Source organism: Hydra viridissima, unplaced genomic scaffold (genome assembly GCF_058129835.1).
Source record: "Hydra viridissima isolate aposymbiotic clone 2 unplaced genomic scaffold, HvirCarnegie_v1 scaffold_15, whole genome shotgun sequence".
NCBI classification, from domain to species: domain Eukaryota; kingdom Metazoa; phylum Cnidaria; class Hydrozoa; order Anthoathecata; family Hydridae; genus Hydra; species Hydra viridissima.
The window spans coordinates 4,052,476-4,071,862 of NW_028324314.1; the positions used below are offsets into that span (position 1 = coordinate 4,052,476).

A 19,387-nucleotide genomic window follows, 5' to 3' on the forward strand; every position below is an offset into this window, starting at 1 on the left:
AACAATTATCCTAATACTAAAAGCAAATATTATAATCTGTTAACTATTAATGGATTTAATTTCAATAGCTTTGACAAGATTTCTACATAATAAACACTATGTATGACAAAAATGTATATAAAAGGAAAAAAAAAGGCTCACATTTTTAACTCACATTTAAAAAATTTTTAAGATATCGCTCCAGTTAAATAGATAATCAAATAAAGTTTGTTATGAGTTAAGAATAATTGAAAATAACGGTCTAGTCCAAAAAATGCTTTAAAAGGAACAGCTTTCAACAATGAAAAAAAAGATGTAAATTAACTTTAGAAATTCTCATAAAACTACTGTGAGTGCCTTTTTTTTTCTTGTGGTTTTATTTATGGCTTGTATAAATAAGCTTTAAACAAAAAAAGTTTATTAGAAAATTTTAAAAAAACCGCGTCAAGAAACGTAATGGTGTAAATTGCAGAATTATTGAAAACAAGTTAGGGAACTTTCTTCACGCCGAAGAAAATGAAACTGTAGACGAAGCCAATTTCCAAAAGATTGTGAATGCTAACATTTTAAGGCAAGGGTGGAATGTATTTGCTACTCCATCTTCTCCTCATGCCGTCTCCTTAACTTAAGTTAAAAAAGGGGGCAAGGAGATGCGCTTTAAAAATTAGTTTCCAAAATGTTTCGCTGATCATTTTTAAGGTAATTCTATAAAGTTGAAAATTATATTTAACGTATTAATACAGTTTTTAACATTGAAAAATAAAAGAAAAATAATATTGAAAACCTACAGCAAATAACCATTTAAGTTTGTGGTAGTGAAAGATCAATGTTGTCAAGCCCAGTAGTCGAAAATCAGAAAAGTTTGAAGAACTATAACCCATTAATATTTAAAATCATCCAAGGAGATTTTAACCATTAATGCAATGATGGCACAATAAAGAGAACGAAGAACCCTATTAAAAACATGCAATACCATGGCTTAAAAAAACCTTTCCATGTAGAAATTATGGGTTCCAACAGAATTGAGCTCTCACCCATGGGCCAAAAAAATAATCCAACATTTAAAAAATAACCCAACATTTAAAAATAACAAAATGACCTGGTTTTGGCCTGAAAGTTTTTGTGTTTTGTCAAGCCTAAATTTAAACCCATTGATTACTCAATATGGAGCGCTGTGGAGAACAAGGACTCAAGCCTTTGGTCTCTCATGATAAATTACGGTAGGTTAGTTGTCATATCTTGGTGATACAAGTAGCACATCCAGGATTTAAGCTTAACTAAACGGTGGATTGCGATAAGAAAGTAAAAAAAATCTTGATAAAAACAAGATGCTATCATATTAATGGTTATCAATATGTAGTAAGTAAAAAAAGATTTTGGCTACTTGTAATATTTTCGGGAATTCTCGGATTTGTGGGAATTGCCACACAAATCCAAAAATGGGAATTACCTATAAATCCGAGAATTTTTAATATATATATGTTCTCATCTTAAAAACTGCTAATATAAATTTGATTTTGATTATTTACTTTTTTTTTAGTAATAATTTATAAAATAGTAACTACAAAATAAAAAGATGAATAAGTGGTTCGCAACAACAAAGAAAATCAAACTAACAGCGAATTCGCTGACTGTTTTGTTCACTGAATTCGCTGAAAATCAAACTAACAGCGAATTCAACTTTCGCGAAAGTTGTGAAGATGATGACACAGAAATTAATTAAGAAAAAATGCAAATTTTTGAGTAATGAACTGAATGACAAAAGAGTTTTTCTAAAATAAAAAGTCGCACAGTGTGTCATTTTAACAACCTAGAAGGAAAAAAATTCATTTTTTCAACTTGTTTCAAAGTTTTTACTTGTTTTATATTTCGTTAGCAGATAGCCTATAGTATTTAAGAACCAAACCAGATTTTTTTATAATGCGATATAGCAACAAATTAATTCTTCTGAGTATGCGCGAGTTTTTAAAGTTGCAGAATAGCTGTGGCAACAATAATTTAATACTTTTAGTTATTGTAAACGTTTCGCTTTCTGAAACTTCATTTTAAATTATTTTATTTCGAAATAAGGATTGTTATAATCATCTCTTATCGTTAACGTTTTCAGCTTTTAATGAAAAGCTTTCACTGACTTTTAAAATTCTTTTGAAAAGCGAGTAATTTTTTTCAAATCATAAAGTTATTTTACAATTTCTGTGTAATTTTTATCATGTAATATTACCAAATATTATTTCATAATTATATACAAATTAAACCTCATACCTTTGAGTTAATAAACCAAAAAAAAATTCTGCGAATATTTGCGAACTAATTATATTTATTCTATTTTATAAAATGGCTCCTTCGATTTCTCGGATGGCTCTTTTTGATATATAGGTAACAAACTCCGAAAATTTGATGCATTGATGAGACTTAATGTTCTTGAAGAAATAGAAGATGTTGTAAAGTCTGAAGCTGCTTTAAGGTGTATAAAAAATTAAATTAGAAGTTTTTATCAAACAATTGAGATGAAATGGATAAAAATAGGACCTGGCCGGCCAACAAAATTTTTTAGCGCTTGTGGTACTAAAGCTCAAAAGTACAAACTGCAATATCTCCTGGAGAGCTAAGTATGGCGACGGAAATGAAGCTTAGAAAAGAAGGAAAATGAGGTTGAGCTTCCAGTATAAAGGAACTTTCGGTTGCATCTCCGAATCAAGGTACACTTTTAAAAAAGACACGGATTCGTCGCTAAAGCAACCAGCATTGTTATCAGTGGAACAAGTGCTCGCATTAATAGTAAATGTTAATCTTTCCACTCAACAGTACTAACGAATTCTTAAGCAAGCTGAAAACTTAAATTGCAAGCCATATCCATCTTACCACAAAGTTAAGGAAGCCAAGCGGTTATGTTATCCTCAAGGAGTTATGATAACAGAAACATCTGTAGAAATACCTCTAAAAGCTCTAATAGATCGCACACTCTTTCGCTTTTATCAAACTCAAGGTGTGAGAGAAAAATCACTTCTACATAAAGATAATACATACGGCTTCGTCATTAAATGGGGATTCGACGGATCGGAGCAGATGCGATATACAGTGAGAGAAATAAGTATCCGAACAAAAGATTTTTTTATGGAAAATAAACTTTGTCAGGTTTTTTTCGAAAAACATATGTTTTTGATAAATACTTTTATAATTATTCTAAAAGCAAATTTAATTACGAATTTATGTTGCAAAAAATTAATCAAAGGTAATTAACCTGCGTTGCTAAAATTTAACGATTCCCGAAGGAGTCTTAAAACTTCAATGAAAAATAATTATCCGAACATGTTGTTTTGTAAACGAAGTTTTGAAATTGATTATTAAAAAAAGTTTTTAAACCAATGGTTTTAGAAATATTGTTGTTTTACAACGAGTAATTTTTAATAATTGACTGATATTTTTTTAAATTCATTTGATTTACCATTGATATCATCAAGTATGGGAGTTAAAACCAAGGAATGGTCCCAAGCTCAGCGCAATTTGGTTATTGACTTGTTCAAGCAAGGTAAAACGTTTAGGTCGATAAATAAAGCGACTGGAATGGCATTAGGAACCATCAGCGATCTGGTTAAAAAGTATAATATGTTTGGATATGTGCAAAATCAGCCCAGATGCGGAGCAAAGCGTAAAACAACATCAAGAATAGATCGACAAATTGTAAAGATGGTGCAAAAAAACCGTTTTTTATCAGCACCAAAAGTGTCAAGCCTCCTTGAGAAAGATTTTCGGTTAAAAGTGAGCTCATGTACTATTTGAAATCGATTGAAAGAAAGTGGATTCAAAGCAAGAGTTCCACGCAAGAAACCATCCCTTTCAAAAATCCATCGAAAACGAAGACTTGCATTTGCTAAAAAATATGTAAATATGCCGGTATCATTCTGGAGGATAGTTTTGTGGACGGACGAGTCAAAATTTAATCTCAAAAAGTTTGGAGAAAAAAAGGGGAAGCATTCACACTCAGTTGTATTCGAGGCACAGTAAAATTTAGTGGAGGCAATTTTATGGTATGGGGATCGATGGCTTGGAACGGAACAGGAAAACTGGAGTTTATTGATGGAATTATGGACTCTGAGGTTTATGTTAAAATTCTCAATAAAAATCTTCTGGCTTCAACTAAAAAACTGCGATTAGGAAAGCATTTTATCTTCCAACAAGACAATGACCCTAAACATACGTCAAAGAAAGCAAAAGAGTTTTTCATCCAAAAGCAAATTGAGTTACTTGAATGGCCTGCGCAAAGTCCAGATCTCAATCCAATTGAACATCTCTGGGCAATTCTGGATAAAAAATGTGGCACACGATGTCTAAAAAGAAAAGAAGATTTAAAAATCATGCTCCAAGAAGCTTGGGCTGATATCGACTCAGATACGACAAAGAAATTAGTTGAATCGATGCCATGTCGACTTGGAGAAGTCATAAAAGCTAAAGGCGGTCCAACTCGATATTAAAAAGTCAAAAAAATAATTACTCGGAGAAACGTTAATCTTTAAGCCTTAATCTTTAAAATTTTGTTCGGATACTTATTTAATGCTAAAAAATTGCATAGTTTAAATGTATCTTAATTTTTTATCAATTAAATATTATTATTGATATTTTTTTTTTGCATATGGAATTCGTAATAAAATTTTCTTTCAGAATAATCATTTCTTTTATTTCTATAAAGTTTTTTTTTTCGAAAAAAACCTGACAAAGTTTATTTTCCATAAAAAAATCTTTTGTTCGAATACTTATTTCTCTAACTGTAAGCAGAGGTTTACGGAGGAGACTTCAACGTATGAAAGTCTATTTAGTATTCCTATGGTGCCAATACAAATTTTCTGTGGTATAAGAGATATTACAACTATCATTTGGAAAAACCCTGCCACATCGTCTACTAGGTATTGTCGCCCCACCAAACTGGTTTTCGCGAAGGAATCTACAGATTTAATAATTAAAGAAATTAATTATTTGAGGCAACAAATTAAAACACTTACGCCCATCAAAGCATCTCTCGGAGATCTTCAAATTGCGATAATATCAACTATGATACTTTGTATGATAGGCGGAAAAGTTTGCAATGCGGTGTCATCATTTTCTTCCACACAATGGTGTTACATAAGTTACATAACAGGAGTTTGCTCAGAATAAATAAAACACTTAGGAATAATTCTAGAATGCATAAACTCGGAACGTAAAATCAATTTGGATAACTTCGAAAACTACGCAAGAGAGACCCAGGACCTATACATTTAAAAATACGGATGGTATCCTGTGTCTGCTAACCTAATAAAGTTTTATTTCATGGCAGAGCCATTATGGAAACGTGCATTCTTCCAATCGGACAATATTCTGAAGAAGCCCAAGAGTTTGGAAACAAACACAACAGGCAGTTAAGGGAGCATTTTACGAGGAATCACGAATAGACACAAATATGGATTTATTAAACAGATTACTAATTACTTCAGCTCCGATTATAGCAAGTTTGAGAGCCCGAAAATTAAGCATATTAAAATGAATCCTGAATTTTTAAATTTATTAGGAAGTTACTTCTTTTGACTTTTAGAAAGTCACATTTCTGTTGACTCATCTAAAGATTCACTTGAAATGAATATGTTATCACCAGTTACTTAGTTACCAAATGTTATTACTCAGAACTGAGTAATCTATTTTTACCTCTTTTAAGATGCGTTTTGTTATGTAATTGTAAAATATGATTTTAAATTTCTATTTCATAAAAATTCTTTTAACATTGAAATTAAAATCTAAAAATCTTTAAATTCTTTAAATTTGTTCTATTTTATAAAATTCAAAGAACTTTATGTATGCTTACTCATTTTGTTTTTATTATTTTGTACTTTAAATGAGCCCAGGTTGTTCTGTTTGTAAGTCCGTAAACTATGTAGGTTCAGAAAAGCCCGTTTGAATTAGGGAAGTGAGTGAAAAATTAAAAGAGCGCATTAAAAAACAAAAGAAAGGAACCAGCGATCCGTAAGAAAGAAGCTTTTGGCTCATATTTTATCAGCTTCTCAAAGAAAAAAGCTTAAAAAAATAAATCTAAAAAAAACCACAGAGATGTTTATTTCGCAAATGCAGATGAGTTAGTTTGAAACAACGTGCCGTATATTTATGACTGCATGTCACAAAGCAAAAACAAATGGTCAATTTTCTGATTAGAAAGAATTAAGATCTTTGCAAGTAGAAAATGGCTTCAACATGGTCCGTATTTTATAATCAGATTGTGCACCAGTATAGAAGCCTCTTCTTTCGCAAATTTGTTAAGTGTTCATGTAGATCTTAGTCAAGGTCGTAATGATAATTTTTTTATTACGCACTTGGTTTGCTTTGTTTGTGATGGTGATTCCAATATGTTAAGCAAAATGTAGGTGGTATCTCGTTGTTTCCTTATTTTGTTTTTTGACATTGCATAGTCATATTTTAGAACTATGAATGGTGTTATGCGTTATATTCTACCAGTATTTCTCATGAAAACTTTTTTTGATAAGTTTTACAATATACAGATCTTAAAAAGAAATTGTGTTAAATCAATTTCATAATTAAGATGTGATTTATGGTGGATGAATTTATGGAACCTGAACATCTTTCTAAGAAAATAAATGGCAGACAAATATCTCAGAGGCGCATTGGCATATTATATTAAAATATCATGTACTTGAATCAATAAAAGATACTCCTAGTGAATATCAAGCTTAAACACAGTGTGCAGTAAATAAACCTTAATTTAAAGGTGTTAAATTGAAATTCGGTAAAATTCCTAAAATAATCCAAAACTCGACTTTTATACTTTGTTTTATATTCTGTATTTTCACTCACTTTAACAGACTTTTTCTTTTAAAGCGAAAATACAGGATCTTGAATGCTTACAACTAGAGTTACTCATAAATCTTTATGAAAACAAAAAAAAAATAATCAAAACAGGAAAAAATAGAGTAGTCTCGTAAATAATTTAGAAGTTTTGGAAATTTGATAAATTAAAATGGATTTTAGAAAACGGTTTATGCTTTGGAGACATCCAGATAAGTAAACACCTTTAACAAATTTGTGCACGCATATCAATGCCAGGGTTTCGACAATATGTTGACACTAAGGACTGGAATAAAATTCCAAAAGATTTCAGTATTTGAAAGATGCTATAAATACTGTAAGGAGGAAAGCGAAGGAAACTATAAGTAAAAGCTTTAATTTTTACTCGACTCAAACATACAACGCATTCAATCGAGGAAAAGTTCGAAATAGCTGAAATGCCAAGGGCAACACAACAATTCAACTTGAAACACCCAAAAATAACCAAACAAAACAAAAACATTCCCCTAAGACTAAAAAGTCTCCGCCCTTGAAATACCTTACTTGTTTTGACTGGATGTAAGGGACCATTTTCTGCAAAAAATACTATCATCTATTCCGTACGAACTTTGCTAATGACGAAAGCAACATCTAGCTTAATGCTTTGGTAAGCATACTCGTTAATAAACTTGGTGCAAGAGATTACCTCAACAGTGTTTTAGAAATGGATATTACGATACGAATTTCATAAGTTGCGAGGCTGGTTCTACTTAAAAGCCCTTTGATAAAAACAAAACATATATAAATATATATGTATATATATATATATTCTATTTTTTAATTATTATATACTCTGATATTTAACCATTTGGAGTCCTTTTCTTCACTTAATGGATTTTTATTTAATGAAAAACAAAAAACATTCTTCTGGAAAACATTGATTTTTCTACTGGAAGTTTGAATACTAAAATAAAATATTATCCACCGGAAAAAATAAGTATATTTCTTACACCAAAAGGATTACAGGGGGAAAAATTGTTTGTAGTAGGTTTATTGCTTGAAATTTCTTCAAACATTCAAACATCTTGAAAATAACTCAAGTTTTCCAATATCAAAAATATTTTGGGAAAGAAAATCAGGAAAAAAAAGTCCAGCATGTCTAAAAGCTGCAGGTGCAGCATACCTTGCCTATGCGTTAACTGTAAATATTCTGCAACCTCAGATTTATTTCTTCCCAAAGTCTCCTATGAGTAAGCAGAACTATTTTTAAATCAATTTTTTTCAAGTTTACTATAAATCTAAATAAAAATGCCTAAAGTCTGCACTTTCGACTACTATTCAGGCATTTCATTAAAAAAAACACAGCACTCTTTTTTTAAAGTCTCAAAGAAACAATGATGAGAGTGGGAGATATAAACAATAAGCCCAAATAACTTATAAAAAAGCAAGGACTAGTATTTTGATGATGAACACCATCTCGAGTTTTGAATTTGTGTCTTTAAGAATTTTGAGTATTGATAAAAAACTAACTTATCAAAAACATTTAGTTTGGGTAATTAAAAGCACTATTGGAATAAATGAGCTGCACAACGCAAATACAGCAGTTAATATTGCAACTAAGAAAATTAATAATCAACAAATAGAAATGTTTATAAATTTCACTGCATTATATACATACAACATAAACCATTTTAGTAAATTCAAACAAATAGAAATAATAAATAAACATTGCATCATCAATCATATGAACAACAAACGATAAGTTTATAAAAACAGTGATTTAAAAAAGAAATGCTTTGAAATTTCAAAAATTTCTATTTCTGTTTTGTTAGAAATACACAGCTGTACACTGAAAAGGTATAACATATGAACTACTTATCTAGCAGAATAAAGAATTTGCATGAACTTTCTCGGCAAAAGCCACAACAATAGAAAAAAAAGTAAAAGATTTATTTTTGAACGCAGACCATTTATCTCAATCCAATGAAAAGTTTCATAAATTCACAAACAAAATTTCCGTAAGTAATTCAAATATTCATTATAATAGTAAGGTCTTAAGGTCTTAAGTTTAATGTATTACAAAGTTCTTATTTTTTAACGATATTCTGTTCATCACTTAATCTAAACTAAAATAAATGATCTATCACACACATAAAACTACAAAATCACATGTTATACAACTGTGCAGCTTTTGGTACTATATATAAAATTATATTAGAATGTGCAAGTACCATATAAAACTACATAAAAAAGTCATCCAATCATCATGTACCAATTATGTTTTTTGGAAACAAAACAAAATACCAACTTCTTACTACAAGAGAAGTTTTTATTAAAAAGATAACAGGTTATAAAGAAAAAGAAAAAGAGGGTGTGTGCGACCAATACTTTAACTAATGAAATAAATGGTTATAACAATGATGGTTAGCAAGATGAAGAACATTTGACTATCATCTGAAAGCAACAAAACTGCTGGATGAAATTTCAACAAACTTCTTTCTGTGATAGGGAAGCTTCAGATACTAAAGAAATATTTTCTTTGGTGATCTCTTGCTAGTGCTACATCTATAAACTGCACATTCTGAAAATTCACAGAAACATTTTAACTATTTGTTGATTAACTTATCCATAAGCTCTTGCAAAGGAGCAAGCTCTCTCTTGTCAATAAGTCCGAATTCTTGGACAAAATAAATAAAATGTTTAAAAGAAGTGTTAAGATGTGCTTCTTCACCTAAGCTAACAACTTGAGGGAAATGCTGATGATAGATGTGTGCATAAACCCTAAATAACCTCTTCAAAATTGTCTTCGCTATGGATACAAAATTTTTTGGGAATGGTACACCAATCTTTGATGGAAATAATGCCTCATTGTCCAATTGATCTTGCACCCATGTCATTAGGTAGTCAATATACTTAGGAGCTGAACATTTAATAGGCTTCTTCACTGATGTTCCATCAGCCCATAAATACTCAAATTTTGGTCCTGCTGACATAACAGGACATGAGTCAGAAGTACAATGGTCCGTAATTGTACCAAATAACATGTTTATCTGATTAAAAAAATCTACTGTATTCACAGCGATCCACTCATTGAGATCTTCACCCTAAAAACAAACTTAACTAAGTTACTATCATAATTATCTGAATTATTATTTCATGAACATCACATTAGTTTTTGAATTACAAATCTGGACCTCAGAGGTAAACTGCACTATGTTGTTTTTAACTTTTCTTCTTTTTACTTTATGATTTATTCATATAGCAGATTGATGAAATATCATGTGTACGCCTTCCCCAGTCACTTTTCCTTTTTTTTTGCTTTATCATTTACTTATATGTAGGGTTGTTGAGCCATCTTGTCTACCTTCTTCTCTGTTTGTTGTTATTATTTATAACTTAATTCTCCTTCTTCACATAGAGTTTACCTCCGAGGTCTAGAAATATATGGTTAAATAATAATGGTTTAATAAGGCTCTAAGGAATTTAAAAATAGAAATAATTCAAAATTAATAAATGCAACTTTTCCATGAATAGTAAAGTGGTAAACAAACAAACAAACAAAAAAAAGAAGACTTATTGCCCAAAATTACCTCAGGTAGCATCACAGCATTTCGCAGATTTCCTGAACCAAGAGTGGCCTCAGCATGCTTAAGCAAATCATACTGATGAGTACCTTCTGGTATACTTTTTTTTGGCTTAAATGTTTTTGTATTTTTTGAACCAAACAGGAAACTCATTGCATTAGAAGAGCCTTCAGACTTAAATCAAAGAGAAATTTTAAAAAATTTTTGCACAAATTTCAAAAACAAAAGTTTTTTTTAACAATATTTATACTTATATTTGTATGCAATATCACAAAATACTGATTGTAAACATGAAAAAAGCAACTAGATAGCACTAAAAGTACACATATATAAGTACAAAGTTAGCAGATGCAGAAATTTAAAAAAAAAAATTGCTTTAATGATTTAGCTTCTATGATTGAGATGCAACTTTCAATATGAAAGCTCAAACTAAGTAATATTTAGGCAGTTATGTAAGTATATATAGTTATTTAAGTTATATAAGAGCCATAATTTGACACCTCATCTTATTTTAGAGAGTATTAAAAAATGAGAAAACTTTAAAGAGCAACCTATTCAAGAAATGCTTAAAAAACATTCAACAAATTTAAGATCTTATTTAAAACTTAAATTGAAAACTGTCTACTAAAAAAACCTAACTTAAATATTTTAAATAGAATGATTTACATACAGAAGCAGGTGCTATTACACTTTTTAGACCACCCCCCTCTTCCCCCTTCCTTTTCCTATTTTTGCGTGTGCAGATGATTGTTGTTTAGAATTGATCAAATAAAGTATTAGTATTAATTACAAATCAATGTTTCTGTTTCTTTTCTTTTATTTAATTAAGATAAGATCTGTAGCTACAAATAAATTTTATGAAATAAAACCTTTTTTGTAGGAAAAGTTTTGGTTACATGTTAAATACTTTTACTTAAGTTAATAAAAACGTAAATACACGTAACTAATGCATTTCTTTGCAAGAAAGTGTCATAAACCCTTTTTTGTGTGTGTATGTGTGTTCTAGGATTGTAAGGCATCACGAAATTCGTGTAATCTATAGTTGCAAAAGCATCACGAACAAACCATAAGCAAACTTCTGGTAATGCTACACAAACCCTAGCTCCTAAAGTTTATGGTGGTGTAACTTACAATAGTATTTTAAATATTTATTTTTGCAAAAAATATATTGCGAAAAGCAGTTATTAAAAAATTTCACTTTTCCAAAATGCAATTACAAAAAAACACTACTACGCTCTGCCCTTCCTCAGTCGTGCCATGTTTAGCTTTATTACACAGCGGTTTATGACTTTAAAAATTGCAGATTGGTAATTGCTATATGCAATTATGTTGCGGTGGTGCTGATATTTCAGTCGCACTAGTTGTAATTGTATAAGGCAGTCTATAAATATATGTTATATAAAGCGTAATCTGATTTTGAAATTTTTACAATCATCTTTTTAAAATAATATTTAACTTCAAATTAGTTTCATGAAGCTCGAACATAAAGTCAAATGCTCTTATTTATATTTTTAAATATTCATTAAAAGTCTTCTTTGCTTTGGTAGTAAAAAAATCGCTAGGCAACAACAGAATTTGCTTGTTACGCTTTTTATGTTTAAAAGTATCAAAAATCCTTAAAATCAACATATTTTGTCAAAATCTATAAATTACTTCGATTGGTATAATTTTATTTATTTCGCGTTTTTCAATTATTTAAAATTTAAGCGTTGTCTGTATATAAATAAATTTACAGCCTCAAACGCTCGCTTTTAAACTATAAAGAATAAAAAAAATGTGCACATCAATATTGTCTATTTATATATATATATATATATATATATATATATATATATATATATATATATATATATATATATATATATATATATATATATAATATATATATATATATATATATATATATATATATAATATATATATATATATATATATATATATATATATATATATATATATATATATATATATATATATATATATATATATATATATATATATATATATATTCATATCTTTGTTAGTGTATTTTTGTAAACTTGTTATATTAATTGTATGTTTTAGATCTAAGTTTAACATTTTTAAATGGCAGCAGCTTCTTCCCTTCAAAAAGGTTGCAAAGAAAAGTTCAAAAGTAATTTTGTTCGAGGAAGACTATTATTAAAAGAAAGAAAGAATAAGCTTAATCTTCCCAATAGGAGCCTAATGGAATTTTCAAAGAAGAAGTTGCCTTCTTTAGACACTCAGCATATTTTAACTGTAATTGAAAATTTTGTATTCCAGTTAGAAGTTGTGACTCTTCTTCCTTACATAATTGATAACTTGGATCGTTTTTCTGTAATATTTGGAGAAACATTAAATAATTCTTTAATGGAGTATTCAAGGCTAAAAATTTTGTATAATAAACTTTCATCCAAAACAGATAAATCAACTTTAGAAAACCAAACTTCAAATAAAAGTCCTGAGTTGAGTAGTTCATACGTAATTGATGATATAATTTTAAGATTTTCAGATGTTGTTAAAACAATTCTTAGTTTATTTCGATCTAACCCCTCTGCTGCAGCTATAATTAAAAACAATCAAAGTGAGTGTAGTATTGAAGCCAAAAACTTCATTACTAATATAGTTTCTCTGAGGGATCATCTCTATATTCGATTAGAAACAACAGTAAGTGAAGAAATAGAGCAAAAAAAAATTGCATTAAATTCAATTGTCCGTGGAAATCAATGCCAATCTATGATACATAAACTTGAAGTAGAGTTTGATGCTGCAAAATTATTGAAAGAAGATCTTGTAGGTGCATTTTAAAATTTGATTTTTATTTAGTTTTTATATTCCACTGATCAGTAAAAGCAGTAATAATTTGCATGAAGTATAAATCACAAAAAAATATAAATTCTTTTAAATTCAGTTTGGAGTTTCAAACTTTGTATTTTTAATGTAATAAGTAGAGTTTTAAATTTTATTTAACACTTTAAACATAAAAATTTGTTTCAAAAGTTATAACTGATTAAAAATGATACCTTCGGCATATAGAAAAATTATCAACTTGTAAATTCATAAAACTATAATTGTTGTTTGCATTCCTACCATAATTTAATGTGAAAACACAAAAAGTCATTTGTAATTTTTTATTTTTATTTTGTTAATTTCTTTAGTTAAAACAAAAAAATGATAAAATTGATGAACTCAAACTTCAAATTCAAGCTGTGGAAGATGAATCTGATGTTTTAAAAAGCGCTATTTCATCTGAAGCTCAGAAGATTCATTCTTTACATGTTAAAGAATCAAACAGTAAGCAATCAAAACTTCAAGAGGATATCTCTCAAGTTAAACAGCAGCTTCAGTCAAATCTTAAAGCTCACAGAGAAAATGAGCTGTTCTTAAGAAAGGTGTTAATTTAAAATTTATATATCCTCTAAAACTTAAATCTTTTTACTTCACTTTTCAAAAATTAGTTTTGTTACAATTCATGTGTGGGAAATGCACAATAATTAGATTTATTAAAAGCTTCCTAGTTTATTGTGGTAATTTATAATCAAAGTGTCCTTTTGTTAAAGTAGAGTTTTAAATATGTACTCTTTTACTCTATAAGCGGAAATACAAGATGGAGACAGAAGTAGAGAACTGGATTCAAAAGTTTGATAGTGACATGACAGACAGACAGGTTTTATTCAGTTTTTTTTAAGAAGGTTACTTTGTATAAAACATCTTTCCTCTGATTCAGGGTTTATGCAAATTTATTTTATTACAAACGTAGTAACAATAACAAAAGTATCTTTGATATTGATAAAAGCAACTTTATAGTTACAAAAATGATAAGAACAATATTAGTAATGTTTAACAATTTTATTTAAATGTTTGAAAATCTCTGTAACTCTTTACTGAAAAAATTCTTAAAACTGGTAACTTAGAATAATGATATTAGTAATTAAATAAGTCAAAAAACTTTTTTTTATAGGAAGAATATGACAAACTAAGTTTAGAGTATGCTGAAGAGAAGAAACAACTCCAAGATCTAGAAGAGCGTTTTCAGATACTCAAAATGCAATATGACAGTATCATGACCCAACGACGTCTTGTTGAGGAACATCGCATAGCAGTTGAAAATCAACTAAATACTATGGTGAAAGCTGCTATTTTAATTCAAGCACTGTGGAAAGGTTATCGTTGCAGAAAGCTGTTGAAAGCCAAAAAAAAGAAGATGAAAAAGAAAAAGAAAAAGGGAAGCAAAAACAAATAAAGAAATAGCCTTGGATTGCTTTTGTTGTTTTTAGACATCAGTGGAGAAATATTTCAGAATCTACTTTTTTTGGTAATCTAAAAAGAAACTCCTTTTCAAGTTTTTTTGGTTTTTTAGGATTTACTTTGGTAATTTTTTTGATGTATTTTATATATATACGTATCGCTCCTGGATTGATTAGAGGATCTGGATTTGAGTAACAAGTCGAAAACTCTTCATATTTTATCGCTTTTTTTTTTTTTTTTTTTTTTTTTTACATTTTCCTTCTTTTTTTTTTGTAAAGATAAATTTTATTGAAAATAATGCCAATATTGAAAAATGTAAATCAAAAGAGATGGCAAATCGGCATCAAGTTTAATAAACCCACGAGTTTTATTATTTTTCTGTATTTTCCTTTTTAAAATGTTAAGATTATGTTTTCCTCTCGGTTTATTTACGCGGTAATATTTCGTTCAGCCTGCAGTGAAGATGAACTTTTAAATGGATTGGGTTTCTCTGGTGAGTTTTGGTGTATTGTTTTTTTAAACCTTACAACAATTTTATTTTGTTTTTTAGAATGTGTTGGTGTAAACTGCTGATTAGACGCGTGTCACAATTTGAATTTTATTCAAAATGAAATTATGAGTTTGTTTCTTTCTGAAAAAAAAAATCCTTTTGCTATTATCAAATCAGCATTAAACTCAATTCGTTTTGTTCAACATGGTTTAACTTAAAAAGATAAAGGTAGTCAGTTTGCATCTTCTGCCTCTTCTTCTCTCTCCTTAACGACTTTATGGTTCACATTCGATAAATCAATCGATCGGCTTTGCAATCACTACCAGCAATCGAGGATTTCAGGGAACCGACGATTTTTTTTTCGGTGCCGGTGATTTTCGGATTGGTGAATAAACATTGGATCTTAAAATTGGCATTGGTGAGGGAGGAGGGGCATTGTTGTAACACTTTTTTGGGCTGATATTTTGCATGTGGCGCTTTTTTTGTATGAGGAAAAAATGTTGAGTTTTTGAATTTTCAGCACACATGCTTAATCACGATAACCATGAAAACAAATAACAAAAATTAAAATTGCTCATTTTACGCTATTTCTTAATGATTAAGGATAAAATCAAGTTTTTTTTACGCTTTTAGTTGTCAGTTCTGTATTTTCCTAAAATTTTTATGTTCCATTATACTTGCGAATTAAGATTATTAGTAGCGGTTAAAGCTACATCAGAAAGATTTCTGATGACTGTGGAAAGATTTCTGTTGATGAGGTAGAAAAACTAATATAATAAGGTTATTGTATTAGTTTTTCCATCTGTAGCAAATTAGAGATACAACGTTCCATTCAAGTAACCAGTATCATCATATAACGATGGACATAACATAGATCATGTTTTGACCGTTTATAAATCATTTTAAGGTTACCTAAAACGAGCCCTGTTTCTCCATCTCTTCGTTGTTGAGTAATTTGTGATCTTGTTGTCACCCGATATTATTCGTGTTCTTGTTATCATCTGATGTGATAACAAGCGATAATTTTGTTTTTAAGTAATGCAGGGAATGAAATTTTTCTGTCATCTTAGTCAAATTTTTGGAACAACTCGTTTGTCACTAACTTTTTATTACTTAAATCAAAGTTCTTTTTCACATGTTTGTGCATTCTTGTATCCATATGTGGTGTAACTTTCTATTCATATTTTTACAAACACAAAAAACACAGTTTTGCAGCAATTTTTATGATTTTTACTTGTGCTCAGCATTTTTGAACGTTGGAATGTGATGTAAAAAATGAAAGTTAATTATCTATAACAAATTTGTAAAAATATTTGAAAACAAACTGGATAATTCAATTTTAAAATTTTAAGCAAATTTTTAACAGTTAAAAATAATTACTTAGACTCTAAGTAAAAATTTATTGAAATGAGTTCTTTATGCTAATGATGTTGTGGAAGAAGTCCCAAGCATTTATATCAAACAAGGCTCTAGAAGAGTAAATTTAAAAAATGGCTCCTCCCTCCCGTCCCCTTCTGATCTAAATTAACCCATGTACCAACTTTTTAAGTAAAAACTTTCTCTAAGTTAGAGAAAGGCCGGGAAATAATTCAATCCGTATAAAAAGCAAATTTACACTTAATAAGATTAACATTATATGTATGTACATATTTCATATACATATACATATATATATATATATATAAATATATATATATATAATAAAAAAAGTTTATAAAAAACACAAATTAAAAAGTTTATGAAAAAAAAACTTTAAAAATATGCACTTTTTTATTTTTTGTTAAAAAACGATAGTTTTTAATTCATAAAACTTGAACTGGTAATTTTTATATAAAATATTTAATATTTTTGAAATTTTTATAAAATTTCACTTCTTTTGAGACCCAACATGATATGGTTTTAAAAAACTTTTTTTTTCAAAATATTAGGGACTTGTCTGATGTTTAAGGGTCTTGAGCAACCCCTAAAAATTTTTTTTATTCAAAAATTTTTTAAATTTAGTATTAATTTATTACAAAGAACACATTTAGCGGCTGTGCTCAGACATTTTTAAAAAAAGTTGTTTTTTGGACATGTCTAATATATATATATATATATATATATATATATATATATATATATATATATATATATATATATATATATATATGAAAGGAGGAATGGAAACCATAAATGTACTTGTAAAATATTCATTCAAAATTTTAAATAAAGCTCAGCTCAATATATTCAAAACACCGCATAGAGTAAATCAAACCGGTAACTTGGATTTAAACGCACATATGTAAAAATATAAAAAAGTATGAACTATAGATAAAAGTTTACAATAAATTAACTTTAATAAATTGAAAAACATTGAAGAAAAAGAAAAAGAAACCAAAATGATAGTAAAAATCTAGATTCAAATAAGATTTTTAAGAGATGAAAACAAACGCGGAAAAAACCACACAAAATTGTTGTTTGAGAAAAACAATGAAATATTTTTCAAAGTTTTATAAATAGCAATAAAGTAAACATTTGAAGATACTGACATATGGATGAGTATCATCTAAACGTCAGCTGCACTAAACAAAAGAACTCGCTGTTTTTCGTGCGATTTCTAGTTCGCGATCTAACTGGTACACGCTGTCAGTTTGAAACCGTTTCACAGCTTGTTTACCAACGTTTTTGAAAGGTTTTTACCACACGTTCCGAAATCACGTTCCGAAACAAACAAACAAAAAAAAAAAGGAAGGTAACTTTAGACGATAAATTAATGAGTCTCTTGTTCAATCGTAAATGCGTTTTTGATCATGGTTCGATTTCCTACATAAAACTTTTACCACTTATAAAAAATTCCTACCACTTTGCCGTAAATTTTCTGTTAGCAAGATTTATTTTTTAAAGATAATATTTACCCTCACAGCTATCACCTGTCTTTCCTGGCATTTGGCATAAACTGGACAAAATATACGATTGTTTTGTTTTCGAGGAAAATTCGTAAACATTTCGATATAAAGTTGTAAGATTTTCCTGACCACGTTGCTAACTCGCGAAGATGTTTAATGTCATTTATGAGACAGGATAATTCATAATTTTGTTTGGAAAAATCATCGTTTATTATTTAAAATGAATTTTGATTATTTAATGATAAAAATGTTTCAAAATTATTAAAAAAAGAGAGTGACAGGAGTCATCGAAGATGTTAATAATGCTGCTTCAGTTGCCGAAGTTACAAACTCTTTAGAGTGATTATAAGATAATAAAAAAAATAACTGATTTTTACTATTAGAAACATAAAATTAATGAAATTTAAAAATAAATCAACGCTCTGTTTGAAAAACAAAATAATCTAATCTCTAGTTATTTCCATTTGCCAGCGAAAATTCAAAGCTGCCCCAGGTGTGTTCAAAGCTGCACCAGGTGTGTTCAAAGCTGCCTCAAGTTGGGGCAGTTTTAAACATTTTCACACACGTTAATGAAATAAGAAATCGGACTTAATTTTTAGAATTTTTTTTAAAACACTGCATTTTTATTCCTTATTCATTGTTTTGACGATTCAGAAGAAGAAAAGTGGATAGAATAATTAAAATATTGATTTATAAAAAAGTTTTAAAAATGTTCAAAGCTCTACTCTACGCTTCTCTACTCTACGCATAAAACTTTCCGAGAAAATAAATTAGTAAAAAGTTATGAAGACAGTTTATCAGAAAAAATGTTTCTTTTTGTCATTATTTTTCATCCTAATTTTCATCGTTTCTCATCAATTTTCATCTTGATATCAACTAAGACTCAATCGAAAATCTGTTTCAAAATTTGTTACGAAAACTTAGAACTCCTGGTGGAAGTGATATATCAAATAAAACCCTCAATTGGTTTAAAAAACTTCTTTAAATACTTTTCTTCCATTTTTGTTGATTGGAGGAAAAATAATAATCTTTTTATCTGTATTCTTATGTCTAAGATATTTTATCTTAATTCTTTGGGCAGCCAATGGTCTAACATTCAAGACTTTTTTAAAATGTCGTTTTTCTACATGGCGTCTTTTTGCTTTCATTCCCAGTCTCCTCAGAGATATTTTTTAGAGGTAACCAAGACAAGAAAACTTCGTGACTACGCTTGAATAAGAGTTAAAAGATTACATTTTTTTAGTCTAAAATTCTCAAGGTTCCTTATATTTGTTTGAGTTTTTAAAATGCCGTTTTTCTACATGGCGTCTTTTTGCTTTCATTCCCAGTGTTCTCAGAGATATTTTTTTAGAGGTAACTAAGACAATAAAATTTCGTGACTACGCTTGAATAAGAGT

At 28.8% G+C, this 19,387-nt stretch overlaps 3 protein-coding genes across 3 annotated transcripts; 2 read left to right on the top strand and 1 right to left on the bottom strand.

Annotated features, from left to right (window-relative positions):
- Nucleotides 1-3,441: 3,441 nt before the first annotated feature.
- On the top strand, nt 3,442-3,759 carry LOC149878250 (uncharacterized). Its single transcript, XM_090072516.1, has one exon. The coding sequence runs from the start codon at nt 3,442-3,444 to the stop codon at nt 3,757-3,759; it is 318 nt and encodes a 105-aa protein (XP_089928642.1).
- A 4,660-nt stretch (nt 3,760-8,419) lies between these two features.
- Nucleotides 8,420-11,635, bottom strand: LOC149878251 (MOB kinase activator 1B). Its single transcript, XM_090073054.1, has 2 exons — nt 10,374-11,635; nt 8,420-9,887 (listed from the first exon to the last, which is right to left on the bottom strand). The coding sequence occupies exons 1-2, from the start codon at nt 10,518-10,520 to the stop codon at nt 9,390-9,392; spliced, it is 645 nt and encodes a 214-aa protein (XP_089929180.1). The 5' UTR covers nt 10,521-11,635; the 3' UTR covers nt 8,420-9,389.
- Nucleotides 11,636-11,972: 337 nt separating this feature from the next.
- On the top strand, nt 11,973-14,821 carry LOC149878252 (dynein regulatory complex subunit 10-like). The gene is made up of 5 exons (XM_090073052.1): nt 11,973-12,028; nt 12,432-13,160; nt 13,526-13,759; nt 13,963-14,034; nt 14,329-14,821. The coding sequence occupies exons 2-5, from the start codon at nt 12,453-12,455 to the stop codon at nt 14,608-14,610; spliced, it is 1,296 nt and encodes a 431-aa protein (XP_089929178.1). The 5' UTR covers nt 11,973-12,028; nt 12,432-12,452; the 3' UTR covers nt 14,611-14,821.
- Nucleotides 14,822-19,387: the final 4,566 nt, after the last annotated feature.

Excerpts from the sequence above, each read along its gene's own strand:
- LOC149878252 (XM_090073052.1), top strand. The coding sequence starts at position 12,453 with ATGGCAGCAGCTTCTTCCCTTCAAAAAGGTTGCAAAGAAAAGTTCAAA. Across the intron at positions 13,760-13,962 it reads ATGAGCTGTTCTTAAGAAAG|CGGAAATACAAGATGGAGAC; the intron begins GTGTTAATTTAA and ends TTACTCTATAAG. Across the intron at positions 14,035-14,328 it reads GTGACATGACAGACAGACAG|GAAGAATATGACAAACTAAG; the intron begins GTTTTATTCAGT and ends TTTTTTTTATAG.
- LOC149878251 (XM_090073054.1), bottom strand. The coding sequence starts at position 10,520 with ATGAGTTTCCTGTTTGGTTCAAAAAATACAAAAACATTTAAGCCAAAA. Across the intron at positions 9,888-10,373 it reads ATGCTGTGATGCTACCTGAG|GGTGAAGATCTCAATGAGTG; the intron begins GTAATTTTGGGC and ends GTTTGTTTTTAG.
- LOC149878250 (XM_090072516.1), top strand. The coding sequence starts at position 3,442 with ATGGGAGTTAAAACCAAGGAATGGTCCCAAGCTCAGCGCAATTTGGTT.